The sequence below is a fragment of the Pavona decussata genome, unplaced genomic scaffold (assembly GCF_977016875.1).
Source record: "Pavona decussata unplaced genomic scaffold, jaPavDecu1.1 SCAFFOLD_2, whole genome shotgun sequence".
Lineage (NCBI taxonomy): Eukaryota > Metazoa > Cnidaria > Anthozoa > Scleractinia > Agariciidae > Pavona > Pavona decussata.
The window spans coordinates 3105734-3122063 of NW_028145426.1; the positions used below are offsets into that span (position 1 = coordinate 3105734).

General features: G+C 38.6%; 1 protein-coding gene across 1 annotated transcript in view; it reads right to left on the minus strand.

Annotated features, from left to right (window-relative positions):
* LOC146490047 (ras GTPase-activating protein nGAP-like) overlaps positions 1–5415 on the minus strand; it is a 32972-nt gene extending 27557 nt beyond the window's left edge. The window contains exons 1-3 of the mRNA XM_085122654.1: positions 5249–5415; positions 5070–5152; positions 4865–4961 (exon numbers count right to left, since the gene is read on the minus strand). Of these exons, the coding sequence (XP_084978780.1) occupies positions 4865–4961; positions 5070–5152; positions 5249–5288 (220 nt within the window). The 5' untranslated portion in view covers positions 5289–5415. The remainder of the gene's footprint in view (positions 1–4864; positions 4962–5069; positions 5153–5248) is intronic.
* Between the last annotated feature and the right edge of the window lie 10915 nt (positions 5416–16330).

Sequence of the window (16330 nt, forward strand, 5' to 3'; positions counted from 1 at the left end):
ATTACTTTGGTTTTGGTTTTACACGACTCAAAATTAAAACTGTTCTGACACATTAGAATTTGATGGAAACTCCGGTGATGAATCTCTAATGCAAATGTCTTCACAAAAATTTTCGTTATCTCGCGGTTTGGCTGATGATTTTAACTGGAGTTGACAATTTCGGACAGTTTGGCAGAACTGGGACTGACCTAAAGCGCTGTACATGTCTCTTGGCGGTAGCATATTGTGAGCTGTTCATAGAAACATAGATAGGACTGAAAGATTTCCATCTCAGTGTATTTATTCGATATATTGGGATAGATTTTAAAGTTTGGGTTTCTGGATTGCAGAATTGTGTTCGCTATCAGGGCTTCTGTTTCATACCTTTTTGCTTGGCTGAAGAACGTTCGTTGTACCGGCGACTTCGTTACAAAGAGGTTCGTTATGACGAGGTTCCACTATTCTTGATTAAAATCTGTTGAGCATTGCTTTCTGTGCTGATATCTGTTGTTTTGCTGTACGAGCTGACTAAAAGTGTGACGATAACAGTTGAGCTTGTAAAAATAATTTAAATGTTACCAGTCCAAACGCGAGTTTAGTCCTGCGGTCCTGTTTCTGTTTCACAATTTTTTTAGCCAGAGATTTGCGCATTATTTCCACAATATGCTACTCCCAAGAGGCATGTACAGCGCTCTATCTCAGTCCCAGATGTTTTATATTTCTCAGTAAAATTGAGTAGTTCTGCGTTAGCATCAAAAGTCAGAATTATTTTGCACTATTGTCATCCGTGTGCTATTTTTTGAGAAAACATAAACGTAAATCTTACGTTTGCCGTTTGCCGTAAACGCGATTCTAAATCTCCCACTGAAAAATTTAGACGTAATTTAGTATTTTTTTAGCATTAAAATTAACAACTCACAGTCAACTCCGAGCACGCCAGCTCCAAGAAACAATACCAAGAAAGAAACAAGCAAAATCATGTGACTGTTTTCGTAGTATTAGCCCTTCGTCAGAACGAATCGAATTCGCTCTGACGAAGGATTAATAATTGAAACGTCAGCACTCGAATCTCTTTACGGTGGCCAATTTACCTTTAGTTATCAACTCCATTGATAACACCAAACATTCGTTTCTACTCCCTACTTTAGAAACTAACCCCCTTATTCATTTGTTTTCGCATTAATTTCTTTACAATGCCTTTGACAGCTTCGTTTTATAATTCTAGAAGGGTAGAGTGGCGCTCGCGGCGTCCAAAATGTTCTGAAACGTGCGAACTGCAGCCTGAATTTATCGCCAGCTGGCCACCAGGCAACAACTATTTCACATCTCCTGTTCTAAAGCGCCGATAGTTATTAAAAGGATTTCAATAAAATAGTAGAAACGAGGGGATAAAAAGCCAAAGAGGACCGCTTTGATAAAACAGCTGTTCATACTATTAGACCCTTCGCATTTAAAAGGGTCCAAAAAAGGGTTTTTCAATCACAGTTTTTGTCCGCTCCCGCCAAGCCGCACTATTTAGAATCTGAGTCTTCCTATCTCACGCTGGCATGGTGAAAATTGATCGGCCTATCGGATTGCGTGATTTTCTGCTCTGTAAGACTGCAATGCGTTTTCCGCCTTCCGCTTGCAAAATATAGTATAGCCCACTTCCTACAATCGTTATTCCATTCCATTTCCATCTAACCCTTTTAGGTGTACCGCATCACGCCTCATTTTTTGCGCCAATCTCGCGTATGACCGCCAAGCTTATTTCGGAACCTTATCAGTTCTCATGCCTTGAAAAAAATGAAGTGGAGTTACTTAAAAGAGCCGACAAGGCTCGCATTATTGTTGAGAAGCTTACTAAACTGGACATTGTTTTGAGGTATTAAAAACACTTCTGCAGTGGTGATGATTAAATGTCTTTTTGTTCTCTGGAAGATCACTTAATTTATGGTGATATTCAAGCTTAATGGCACGGAAACTTAAATTATTTTATTTTGTTCCGAACTAACCTCGCCTAAGAAACTGAAAAAAATATCGACAAAGACAAACAGTATTAGAGGAAAGCACGGCTAAATAATTTGTATTGGAGCAATTTGTAGTGGCGGGTACTTTAGAATCCACAGTCTTAAAACGTTGAGACCAGAATCGAGATTTGATCGCCCGAGAGGGTATCGGAAAGAAAAAACAGGAAACGAGAAATTTACGAATTTTTGTGAAATTGCAGTTCCAAACTGAACTAATAGGGTGTTTTCATTCAACATGTACATAAAAAACAAACAGTATCGGACTCAATATTTTGTGTTTGAATGGTCTGGCTCTTGGATGCAACCCACATTCTCAATACTTAAGGCCACTTTTCATGACTTGAACTTAATTCCACTCAGACAGTTTCAAAAAATCGCAAGACTGTTTCAGTGTAACATGATAACTTTAGATTATAAACAGATCATCTGTTTCAACATTTAAAGCTATTTAAATACCGTTGAAATTTTTCTATAAGCAAAGCATGCATTCAAATAAAAACGATATAGCATTACTGTTGGCTTCTTCTATACAAAAATTTCTATCAATTTTAGTTCAGATTATAATACAAAGGACTGCACTTTAAACACACACACCAAAAAAGCATAAAATACATTCCCTTTTAAGAATGAATCAATCACCTTTCAAGAACGAATCGATAATATATCTTCCCCTTTACATAGATTTCATTACCAGAATACAAAGAAAAACATTCGAAAATTACTTGTCAATTTGTCAACACATCCACTCTTCATCAGTCTAAGAATATTGGCTATTTTGTAGAAGAAAAAAAATGATCGATAGATTGATAAATAACCCACAGATTCTTACGCATCTAAATATTTTATAATTTTAAAACCAAAATACACGTGCCCTGATCAAAGAAAATATGCACCTTAGAAGTGCGTTAAGAAAACCACTGTTAATAATATAATTTTGCTAAGTTTGACAGGTAAATAAATTAAATACACCGACAAACAGAATTGATAAATACCGTAGTCCCTTAATTTAATTTTGGTGTTATCTGAAAGTAATTTTATTGAGGCCTTTGTTCATAGTCTTCAGCTGCACGTAGTATTACGCGAAGCAAACCCTGCGTAATTTGATAACTTTTCTCGTATGGGGTACTAAATAAGACTGATTCACGATCAAGAAAGGGAAAACATACTAAGAAACTACATTAAAATTATAACAACCAAAACTGAAAGAGCAAAACACGATATTTGCTCACGTGACTCGTGATTCACGTGATTTCCGTTGCTGGTTCAATTCCACTACGCTAAGGTCTAATTACTTTTAAAGAGGCAAATGATTGTTTTGAAATAATCCTCATTTTAGCCTGATAAAACCACTGCGAAAGCCGCGACGTAAGTCCAGCATTCAGCCCTTTGTGAGTGAATTTACTCAAACTAACAAACGTTTAATACTTCGTAAAACAATTAGTCGGAGACAAGGTGGGAAGCTTAAGATCGTTTGCGAGTATCAAAAGAAAAGCCGAAAACAACTCAGCTGCTAATATTGAAGCGAAGAAAGGACCTACATGTAATGGCATCAAATGTAAATATTTATCTACAACATTACAACATTTATAAACTTGACAGCAAAATCAACAGAAGAGAGCCACATTTTATAAGTCCTTGATCTCAAGCGGCAACATCAAAGGGAATTTTGGCTCCGTCGGTGTCTTTGATTGACACGTTAACAGGTTGAACAATGGTCAGTACAAAAACCGCCATCAGTGAAGAGATGGCGGAAAGTAAAACTTCAACCGAATATAGGCCCACTGTTTGTCACAAGTGATTGTATTGTTCGTTCGACGAAAATTACAAATCTTGGCCAGTCAATGTCCATTTTATCAAGACAAACAGGACCATCTGGCAGCAAAATCTAACATTTCTTCACTCAACCTTCACTATGGTTCTTAACAATAAAAGCTTAAAATAGGAAACGTAAAGAGAGAGGTAATTTGTCGAAACAATGGTAATTGGTTGTGGGCGACTAAATCTTGTAGCCCGGGGGCAGATATGGCTGTAAAAGGGTGCTTGAATTTGACCGAGGTTTCTAGCAATGAACACAGATCTCTGCCTCTAAATTTGCGGAATGTTTTCACGAAGCTAGATTACCCTGAATTGCCGCTATCATATTGAACACAACAGTACGTCATAAACAAAGACTATTGTAGCGATTTTCAAAGATCAACGAATGTAAACAAAGACCCGGTCTGCTTTGACGAGCTAAAGAAATTTTCGTTCTTGTTTAAGTTTGTTTTTGTCATCAGTTTTTCAAACAGTTAGGCTATTCTCTAATTGTTTAAAAAAGCAAAATGTAAATCGTATATAATATAGGGCGGAGGAATGTTTCGCCGGTTTTCCGCTGGAAAAACCATATGAGTAAGCTTAAGAATATTTCAACGCCGGTAGTAAAATGCACTCTTCATTGCAAAGTTATTCATCGATGAAATCGCGAATAAAATAATCGCAACGTTGCTACTGGGAAACTCTGGAGAGTTAGTTAACTTCCACAGTTCGTAAATCATTCAAAACATAATGCACGTATTCTAGAACTACAATAAAAAAGGATGTTTATTTATAATAGGTACTCTCCAAGTTTTGTATTTACTTGACAAGAAAGAATAGCGACTCGCTAGGAGGGAAATTATTGTTCAGAAAAAAAGTTATACACAATGTCAAAAAACGCTTTGAATTAGCATGAAAAATTGAATTCTGAGGCGTTATAATATTGCCAAAGCGCGGCACCATACTTTGGATGACTGACAGAATTTTACATATTCCGCCGCTTGTCGAAGTAAATGATAAAGGCACTAAAAGTGACTGATTTTAAAATACACACGTGAAATGACAAATGAATGGAACGTTACCTTCGTGTGTTGGATTCTCGATCAGATCTTGAGAGTCACACAGCTTGGATTTGATTTTGGTAGTGGCTGCGAGGAACCGCGTACAGTCGAGATATTCCTTGAAGAGATACAACAACAAGCATTACCTAGTCACTTAAAAACTTGTGTAAAGGCTGACCTCAGAACCATTCAACTCATACGTAAAAACAAAACAACATGTACTTACGATATCATCGACGAATGTCCTGAGTTTCTTCTCGTTTGAAAAGAGAACACAAAGTCGGTTGAGCCACTCGCTCCCATCCTCGGCTAAAAACGGACATGGAAAATTTCACAATGAGTAAACCCGTCCTGGCAGATCAGTTCCGTTCATAAATTTGTCCCTAGTAAGGTGCAGGCACTTACTTAATATAGTCAGCCATCCCTCTAACTTCTCAGCCACCATTGAAAAAACCAAGGTTGGAAAAACGTCAATTATTTCTGCATGAAATGACCACAATCTTTCCAATCCATGCGAGGAGCAGAGCCCTTCTCTGATTTTCTCACTTGCAATCTGGTTCACTTTGACAATATCAACTATTCATTAATATGCGAACGAACAACTTAGTATTTGTTACACAATCGACCAATCGGGTTGTCGCCCTTTGTTTAGTGATAATTGTCGATGTATCTATTAGGTTGCGCAGTCACATTTTTTGACGTGACTCTCAACCCAAATGAGACTATTAATCATTGTTTCGAACCGCATGACGAACGAAGCTACTTGAGCGGTTAATTTCTTGTATCAAGGACGAATAAAAGTCTTGTAAATACAAAAGAAAGGATAAGGAAACAAATGGGAAATGAGTTAACAATGTACGATTTTATACTTCCTAATTAAGTTTTCACAGAGGCAAAGAAGTTGGTTGCGAAACAAACCGGCCAAAGGCGTCTTGCTCGATTGATAGTTTTCAAACGGAACGGAACGGCAATTAAGTCACAACATTAGCGGGACACATATTGGTTTTCTAAGATCGTATCAACTTTCGTTTGTTTGTAAATAGCTTCAAGGCTGCCTCTATGTACAGCTTAGCAAAGACAACGCTTATAAAGGTGGAAGTTCACGAAAGTAATCCGAGTAAATCTGGAAAGATCCAACACGTTCTCAGTCTCGGAAATTCCAAGCGAGGAAGACGAGTCTTGCCACCTTAAGGAAAAAACACTTTATAAAGTTATGGCTGGGAAAACAATGGAATGAGATGATAAGTTAAGTGCAAATTCATACACAAAGAGCTTAAATCAGTAAGGGCATCCTTGTACGAAGTGCAACGTCAAAAGTATTTTTGGAGAGCGAAAATATTAGACAAGAGTTGTTGAGTTTTGTTGTCAATCTATACAAGAGGGAATTGGACTATTTTGCGTCACTTACGTCAAATCTTCATACGCTTCGTTGCTTTTCCAAGTACCCCATTTGGTAAACTCGTATAATGGATCAATATTGATTTTCCAACTTCTTGAGCAATGTTACAAATGAACTGAACTTGGTTCAGTTGAACTACATGGTCTAAAAATAACATTTATGGAAACGGGCAGGAAACAAAGCTGAAACGCCAAGGATTTTCAGTTTTCGACGAAAACGTTGGGTGCCATGTTACAAGATGGCACCTTTTATTTTCTTTTGTCCCAAAGTAGGCATAACTTCTCATGACCAATAATATCTCGTGGTCCTGAAATTCAAATTTGAAGTCAGTTCTTTGATGGGCCTGGAACTAAGCGCATCAAGAGCGTGGAATTTTTTGGCCGGCATGCAGCAATAACAAAGTAACTTAAACCACTTTTTGCTAACGACTCCCGTGTTTCAGTACCCACTCAAAAGCAAGACTCATATCGACCGCTGGCGCATGATTTACTGCACAAAATTGCTTCTTAATTGCTGAAGGTATAATGCAATGAAATGTAAGCTTGTTGTGTAATTGTCAAACATTCTAGAATTCGAGAAATTGGTATGGTTTGGCAGTTTTCTTAAACACGAACATTTTTTTTAAAGAAATCATCGAGAAAAGGAAAGTGTTACGCCCTAAGCAACAGGAACTTTATTTTGTTTCCTAGTGTGTGATTGTCAACCTTAATTCGATTGAAATTGGTCAGAGGAAAACGTTCAGTCTTAGCCTCTTGACTTTAGACATAATAAACATTTTTTTACAAGAAACACTCCAGAATGAACCACTCTTCACCTTCAGTCTCAATGCCTTGTCATTGTATCAAGTTTCAATGTTTCAATGTCACCACGACAACGAAGATACAGGTCAACCCCCTGGATCGTACTGATATGCTGTTCTTTGAATCCCAGGGTAGTAGTCCTTAAGTAATGGTTTCTTTACGAACCGGCGGTCCAGCTGAAGTATGAACACTGCGTTTCGAACATTTTCTACTTTAGAGATCGCCGCGAATCTCCTAATTTTATTACATCTCTTCGAGTTTTATTGTTTTCCGCAATACCGTCTCCCAACCAGTTAATTTGCCCTCGCACCAGTCCGACTCCTCATGCATCCGCTGATGTTAGTTACATTTGATGCATCCCTTACCGACAGATATTCCAGTTCTTTCCCACATCCCATGCAGAAGAGGGAGCACATGTCGCATCCCACGAATGTATTTTCAAATCATATCACTCAATTCCATATTTCCTCCATCAGTTATGCCTCATCTGGCACGTCTCGCCAAAGTGTCTTCCTCTCGTTATCCATTGCTGTACAACTGATCTTAAAACACTATTGTTCCTCCACCGATGACCTCACATTTGCCAGAATGGGTATAATACTTGCAGGAACTTTAGATTTCACAATAAAGGAACTTACATCCTCCAAGACGTTTTGAAGGGAATGTCACGTTCCGAAGGATTTCTGGTTTTCCGTAAAAACAGAGCGCCCCGAATATGTTCAGCATTTCCTTTTTTTACCACGACAGTGGTCCATACTGCTCACCGGAACCCACTAGATACCAAGATTTCCTAAACAGTTTCACCAGCACTAAAAATAGGTACATATACATCTGTAGACTAGCATCTCACTATTCCCTGCTGTACTGTATTATGTAAAGAAGACAAAAGAATCTTTGAGGCTCCTTGAATTAGTGACGCAGTGTCGAAAGTTTTTATGCAGCGAGATCTGATCAGCACATGAGTAAACCTTAACCCGCACGTGTCACTGGAAAATTAAATGCATTATAACTTGATTCCTTCTACGAAAAATCTGCCATTAACCAGCTCAAGGAAGAAGACAAAGCAAGTGTCTAGGTTGCTACATTAACAATTAAAGGCGGAAAGTTATTGAAAACAGAACCTTTAATTGACCCTTCACAAGAATCAACCATCAGAGGAAGTAGATTTTGTTTACAATTAATCGATTGGTTAAATTATACTTAACTATTAATTAAAAATATATGCAGCCAAAGAATAATCTAAGGTGAAGAAATAAACAAGGAAAAATATAGATACAACAAAGAAATTGAGGACAGTTCCACAGCAGTTAACAAATAAATAGCGTATACTATATTAACAGAAGGAGCTGAGTCTATATTTTTTAACGCTTTCCTGCATGGCAGCTCTGCAATATAGTTGTTGGTAATTTCTATACCTTTTCGGGGCCTTGATACTTTATAAAAGATTTTTTTTCTCTCTAATTTGCTTTCCCCCCTAACGATTTAGGGCAAATCTCGCAAATGTATCTGGTCTTTCTGGGCTGTTCCTTCTTTGCCGTAGGAAAATGGATATTTTGAATGCAAACTGCAGCTGTCTTTAAGATTTTTATACGCCCAAACCTGAAGAAAAAAAGAATAGCGTAAAAACATATTTGCATCGATGGAAAAGTTAAAATAATGGTTGAGTTTTGTTAACAATTGCCCTACGAGCATGCATAATCTAGTATTTCTTTTGCTGCGGATGTCAGAGAAAGGGTTCTATGTCAAATGTTTGAGTAGCTTTGATCAAAATACACGAAAAATCTCCGTGACAGTGCCTCTTTAAGTGGTTGTGTGCGGTTTAACGTTATGAACATTGAAATGAAAGCTGCTGAGTAATTGTTCTGGTACTGCCTAGTTTTCAGACCTATTTTGACTTTTCGGATTAGGAGCTCAAGAGTTAAAGACCATATCTACTTCGTTTACCGACGTCAACACGCCATGAACGCCCAAAATAGAGCAAAACTCACAAATATATCGACCTATGTTTACTGTACAAGCCTGCGCCGGTGAAGAGGTTTCCTTCCTGGGCTGGATCTTTCGTCAACACAGGAAGCTAGATATTTTACATGTAAAGCAGGGATTCTGATTCGTGCAAACATGTTTGTTTGGTGTTCTCGTTGTAAAATTCCGGCGGTGTTTATTTTTGGCCATATTTTGAGGCATGCAAGTTCTTTATATGTTCTATATCATACGTCTTTAACCTGCTTTAACCATTCAAGTAAAAATTGCTGACTGATACTTATTTTTTCCATAGTGCTGTCTGTGTGTTTTGAAACCATTTGACTCTATATTTTAGGCCCTAAAAGTTAAAAGATCTTATCTTCCACGTTTGCCGGCGTGAACACGCAATGGCACCAAAAATAGAGCAAAACTAACAAATATATCGACCAATGTTTACTGTACAAGCCTGCGCCGGTGAAGAGATTTTATATAATTACCAGGCTGATCCTCCACTGACGCAGAATGTTGGACATACGTGTTTATAATGCTATGTGTGGGCTTTTTGTGCACGCAAACTTGTTTATTTAACGTTTACATTGTAAAAAGAAACAAAAAAGGGCGTCAACCTTAAATTGTGTCGCGTGATTCTATGTGGTTCAACGGTGCAACCATTCAAATGAAAGACTGTCCTTTTTACTCCCTCATATCGTGTTTGCTCCTTAGCATCATAATCTATCTTGAGTTTTCGATTTTGCTCACTTTGGCAGTGTAAGCCCCAAAATAGTGCAAAGCACTGAAACCCCCCCAGTATATTGACCTATGAACTTACCGCGCAGAGATCTCTTCTGGGGCAGTTCAATCGCCTACGCGCAAAGCGGGATGTTTTGAACGTAAGGCTATGAATAGCATTTGTATACACGCAAACTTGTTTGCTTTATGTTCACGTTTTCATGACTTTGAGGGTATAATACTGGTGAAAATTCCGGTGCATTGTCTTGTAATACCCTGTATGGAATACGTCTGCTTCTAAACCTAGTATCTCTTCAGACGGGCACTTAACTTTGGCTTCCGGAGAACTGTACTAATTATATGGAATTACTATGAGTCTGGGAAGCCAATCAATCTCAGCTGACCTTTCAAACTTTTGTCTGGTTTGCGTCAGCAATTAAACAGTACTTCATTCTTCAGCTGCATAGAGGAGGGAAGTATTCCATGATTAAGTTTCCTTGCCTGAGAAAAGAATACAACTGAAGTAAGGTGTAGGACGAAAACTTATAACTTGTAAACAAGACTTCAATGAATGCCCAATCCTAAAGCGTCTCATACTGGACTGTCAGAGTCAACTTTGACCCATCACTTTCTAAAAGTATTCAAGTATTAAAACTGGAAAAATAAATTTGTAAAAGGTCAGTTGGAGAAAATTGATTAGCAAAGAGCATAATAGAAAAAGAAGACTGCTCTTCAAGCATTTTAATTTCAGTTTAAGATTTTTGCCAGACAGTAGCTGGGGGCATTTTATGCAACGTTCCTCGCTTGCGTCCAATGTTATTCCGGCGCCAGAAAAATGGAAAAAAAGCCGAAGCACAGTCAATCAGTTCAATATCCTCAAAAAATGAGTAATATACTATTCTTTCAGAGGTGGATGGTCGAACAGAGTACAGATGCCATTGTTCTCTACTGCCCCTTAATTCTTTAAGTGGTGGCTGAAATGAGAAATGCGGGCCTCAGTAAAACAACATTTCATGAATCAATGGGTTTTCTCATGCGGCAACGTTTGGCGCCCAGTGTTGGTATGGACTACTGAAAGTAGCTGGGAGCACTATTTATTTATTTTGCAAAGGCCTGAAACACCCAAAGAACTGAAACCTAGAAGGCACGATGTACATCACATTCTCTGGCTCTTGGCAAAAAAGCTATTTGTTGACATGCGCCGAAATGAGTAGCTAAAATGCAAACTTTTGTTTGAAATAATAAAGCAGTGTTACCATTGCCTGCAGCAAAATTCACAGTTTTTGACGGAACCAAGACCACCAGTTCTTGGTGCAGGGAGAAACTCTTCAAAAACCATTTTAAAGGGATAAAAATGTCGCAAGTGCTGATCGATAGTCGTCCATCGAATGGATTACATTTTATTTCAATCACATTCAAGGTTTGCTAATCGCAAGAAGATACAGAATTCGAGTAAACAAATTCTCTTTGAGTGCTTGGTACAATAATTTTCAAATTAATAACTGCGATATTGACTCACTCTTATAGCACGGCAAAATAATTAACCTTAATGGCCACAGATCAGCGTTATACAGCATCTAGTTCCCGACAATTAAAATTTTTGCGTCATGTGGCACAACAATCTAAAATTATAGAAACGCGGTTTCATTTTCCAACTGAGAGAAAAAAAAGGGGGGGGGGGGGGGCGATAAAGGCGAGCATGGACGGGTGTGGTTGGGGGAGTAAAACGAGGAGCATCAAATTCGCGTCTGCCATCTCTCAACGTGGCCTGGGTACCACGTGCCCGGGTACTCCTCAAAGTTTTGGGAGTAGATGACCGCACCACACCTCGAGCCTCTGACCCTATTTCAAACCAAAAAGATATCTGCTTTTCAACCTTCCTATCGTACAATCCTTTCTCTTTTTCAAGGCAAAACGGCAAAAATACCCTTTCAGTTCGGACCAAAACAGTTGACATCTTTTCCATATTTCCCAATAAGACGACTTAAAAACCACATCCTTTGGGGGTGAACACATCCACGTACCTTCTAGAAAGGAATACGTCACCCCATCGACCCATCCATCTTTGGCAATGGCGCTAAATCTGAAACGATGGAAAGCAATACTATCAGGGGGTGAGTCGTAGACTCTAACACTCAACATCGTGGAGGGAATCGCTACAATGGTGAACCCTTCTACTTCAACAGTTAAACCTTGACTCATATGTTATATGGTTCTAGTCTTCTTTCCTTGTGAATTAAATCTAAAACGAGACCATTACGATGAAAGTTCTGCCGAGCAGCAGTTTCATTTGTTATTTTGCAAAACTGATCTTTCTTGTTTTCCTTGCCGTTGTTTGGGCGCTCCAGGAAGTGCAAGGGTTAGGTGTCTTGATCCCGTGGGAACTGTGAGAAATACAATGTCCAGATTACCATAAAAGGTAGTCAGAATAGCCTTCGTTATTATCGGAAAAGCAAAGGAAACGACCACGCCACTTCCTTTCATCTTTCTTCCTCTAACTTTGCGCCAACTCACGCAACAGGGCATCAATCTTTTGTCCCAAAACCAAGACTCGTTTATCCTTCTTTTTGTGATAACTTGATCCGGAGACTATAGCCTTGACTTTAAACAAGCAATTAGAACAAAAATGCGCAATTTTCAGGCCGTTCAAGTTTGTGCGTGAAAACGTTATAATTCCATGCAGATAACCTCAACTGCTCCAACAACCTCTCTCGAGCTCTATACCTGCCTTCTTGAGACCCACGCGAGCCGTCTGCCGACAACGCCAGTATAAAAAAAAAAAGCGCTGGGACACCACCGTATCTAGATTTTATCAGTACTAGAACAAACGAGTTTTCACGTAATGATATTTGAATGTCGCGCGCGCACGTACGAGCAATTTTTGAGGTAATTTCAAGCCAAGAAAAGGGAAATTTTTCAGGGGTGTCTAAGAAATTGAAAGATCAGCGAATGCTATAATTAGTGTAATGCGGAGCCCAGATCCCTGCCAGACATTGAAGTAAACATTGGTTAAAAATATTTGGAGATATTACACTTGTTTCTCCGGCCCTGGCTTTGATAACGTCAGCGGGCTCTTAAACCCATTAAGTGGCTTTCGATATTATATTAGTAGAGCAATGATGCCACATCGCTCAATACTAATATTTTTTATCCGAGTCGTATGCGTGTCTTTAGCGCGACCTGACTAAGTTCAAGTTTTAGTTTCAAAACTGTACAAGATCCCAAATTTTATTGCACCACACGAAAGTACTACTCAGTACTTAGCTTTTCATTTCATAAATCACAGTTGAGGAATTCATTTCCAGACTCGAAAGTTTAAGAGACACCTTTGAAAGCTCAATAAACAGTGCAACGGGAAAGTACTGTTCAAGAACTTTCAATTGAATGGTCGGCACACTTTGGGATTTCGTTCACAGATTTGATCAGATAAACTGCGGCGCAAGAAAGTACTGCTTAGAGAGTTTTAAAAGAGAAATTCTAATTAATTAGAAAATTTTATTTGCAAAATAAACCTCTTATCTCAGGCGCCGCTCATCTCGCCATTCAGTTGGCGCCTCAAAACTTGTTTTCCTTCATTTACAGTGTCAGACAATGTTGCCATATTGCCACAGTGCGTGTAAGAATGCAGTGTCATTCCATATCATATCATATCTGCTGTGAAAATCGAAAACTACGGAGGAATACGTTCAGGAAACAATATCAGAACTAACGAGTGGGCGCCAACTTAGAAAGGTAGAAGTCTGCGAACAGTAAAATTATGAAGCCACTGGCTCTACTTAAAATCAAAGTGAAGCCTAATTGAATCAGCTAATATTAAATGGAGTTTGACCAGTCTCTTAAGCTGGAATAATACTTTCCAGAAGTAATGTTCCTTCTTAATAATTTATAAAACGGTTCTTGAGAAGACTTCCTTCTTGACTAAAAAAGGAAAAAAATAACGGTTGAACAGTGTCAATTTTTCCTTGTCCGAAACCGTACCAACAACTTATTAGACAGGGCAACCGTTAAAATAAAAAAAATAGGTCATTAACAAGTTCACTTCAACTCGGTCGCAACTGACAGCGGGCTAATGTCTCAGAGTCAATATTTTCGCTGTAAACAGAACAAATGACTCAACTTCTTACTTCTTTTTACAGCAAGATCGTACCTACACCTTACCCCTCCTTCAACAAGTTTTTTTTCTACGGAATGTCATACCCCATTACCGTCCAATATTGGCAATATTGTTACAAACACTTTACAAGTTTTAACACTCCTTTGTACCATGTAGTCGATGGACGAGACAAATTGCATCGCACTGAGTTACAAATAACTTTCTGGCTACTTAAATAAAAATAGAAGGATAGCATTTTATGCCAATAGTAATCACAGATCAGCGAGGTGCATTTGGACTGCAACCACTACGAGGCATCTATCGCACAAATTCACTGCAGGATTGTAGCAACTGTCACACATACACTCTTCAGAACGCAGCAACAACATCCTTTTCGGAGCTAGGATAACACCTTTTTGCTTATTGTTTTTGCCCCATCCTGCAAAAACTTGTCAAAGCCGCCAGACGACCCTGCAATGAACAGCCCCGTCAAGGCCTTTCACCATACTGTTACTACTGAGACAGGTTACAAGTTCCTCTTGTAACAGTCTTTGGTGCCATATAAGTTGATGATCGAGAGGGAGCACCTGGTAATGCTGTGTGGCCTTCAGTAATAAAATTACTTTCTTGAGCAAATCTGACTGATACAAGAACAGAAGAGACCTTATTCGTTGTCCTCAATGTTGCCCAATTATAGACTCGTGGCCATCTCTTTGAGCATCATTTCCTAACTTTTTCTAAACGCTTGAGGAAATACGTTACGGTAAGACTAGCTAATACTTAAAACAATTAAAGGGTTCCTTGAAGAACTACAATGGGAAAACAACTAATATGATCCAAAACAGACAATCTCTAAGTTGTCAAAATCGTTCACTGTTCTACCTCATCTTCATGTAACTTTAACAGGTCAAAAATATTACAATATAACTTTCCTTCACAATGATTTCACAAATAAAATACCTTAATGGTTCATTTGAAAATCATTTCCGCAAAACGATTTCAAGATGAGACCAAAATGTTTAATGATTCTCGAGCCTGCACTTGATTTTTGATGTTCTTTCAATGACTAGAACTTGGGAAACCTTAGCAAGACAACTGACCTCACCTTCTCCTGGGAGCTGACAAAGGGACACATTTTGTCAAACATTTATTCTCTAACCGTTCTGATTTTGCTTTTCAGTTGTACAGTCGTTTCACTTTTTACAGGTCTGTGACCTGGTGTCATTTTTGCATTTTTGATCCCTTGCTTGCATAAGAACTTATCATGATGTCATTAAATTAAACATGCCTTTTCGGTCGTTTAAGTTAGCTCCAAGGAAAACTTTTCTACTGACTAGAGAAATCATGGAATGAACGTGGTCAGTTCATGGATTGGTAACTAAAAAAGAAAGCCACACACACGAATCTTAGATCTAATCCGACTTTTGGGAGAGAAACTATGGAAAATCACTCCTGGCGTAGAGTTTCACCATGCACAAGAGTTTGATATGATACACCAGAAACCTGAATGGACAACAGTCCACCCTTACACACCTGTTACATTGTTTCTTTTCCGTTGCAACTATACAAAATGGTTACTAGGGAATGAATCTTTGAGATCTCCTACAAAACGCTGCTCCTAAATGAGTGGATTTTCTTGGTCAATAGCACTGTTGGTCTCCAAAAAAGGACGGACTTTGCACTCGTATTGAAAGACCTAACTTTTGTTCAGTAAAAAGCAAATGGATCCTAGCATCTCACTGACTGTCCTCACAGTCAGTGACTGGAAATAACATTCCGCTTCAACCGCGAAAACGTGGGAACCCTCTGGAGGTAGTCCATGGCCACATTTTTAGAAATTGCGGTCCAACATTTTTTGCTTCACCTGATTTCTATGCAATAAAATCCATATTTTTCTGCAAAAATGGTTAACGTAGTTATAACTGTCCATTGCGACTACAAAGTGTGGTTCTGCGAACACCTTTTCGATGGGCTTCTTTTGTAAGGTTCGTAGGCAAACCAAAAATCTTTGACGATGAAAATTGCGTCACTCGAAACACACCTTTTACAGCAAAATCTATCAACCTCGTTCCCTGGGTGGGCACGATACCAAAAAGTGAACAATATAGCCCTTTTAAGATAGCAACATGTAGCAAAGGCTTAGAAAAAGAAAAACAAAGACAAAACCATCAAAATCTCTTGACGACATATATTACAGTTCCTTAAAATAACAATAAAAATAGTATATATTACCTTACCCAGAAAGTGAAAAAACTCGACACCTGAGAGTGCATGCAATTGACAAGATCACCCTGCGGCTATCGCAGCATACTTCCACAATGCCTAAGAAATCAACCTAGGGAAAATCCGGAATTTTGGGTGCCCATGGCCTCTGTTACAAGAAGGAAAAAGATCACCTCTTTCACACCCAGTGGTCAGTTAAACAAACATACTAGGACCGCTTGGATAGGTTTACTCAGAAAGAGAGAATATGAGGACCTACACTTCCTTTCAATGCTGCACTA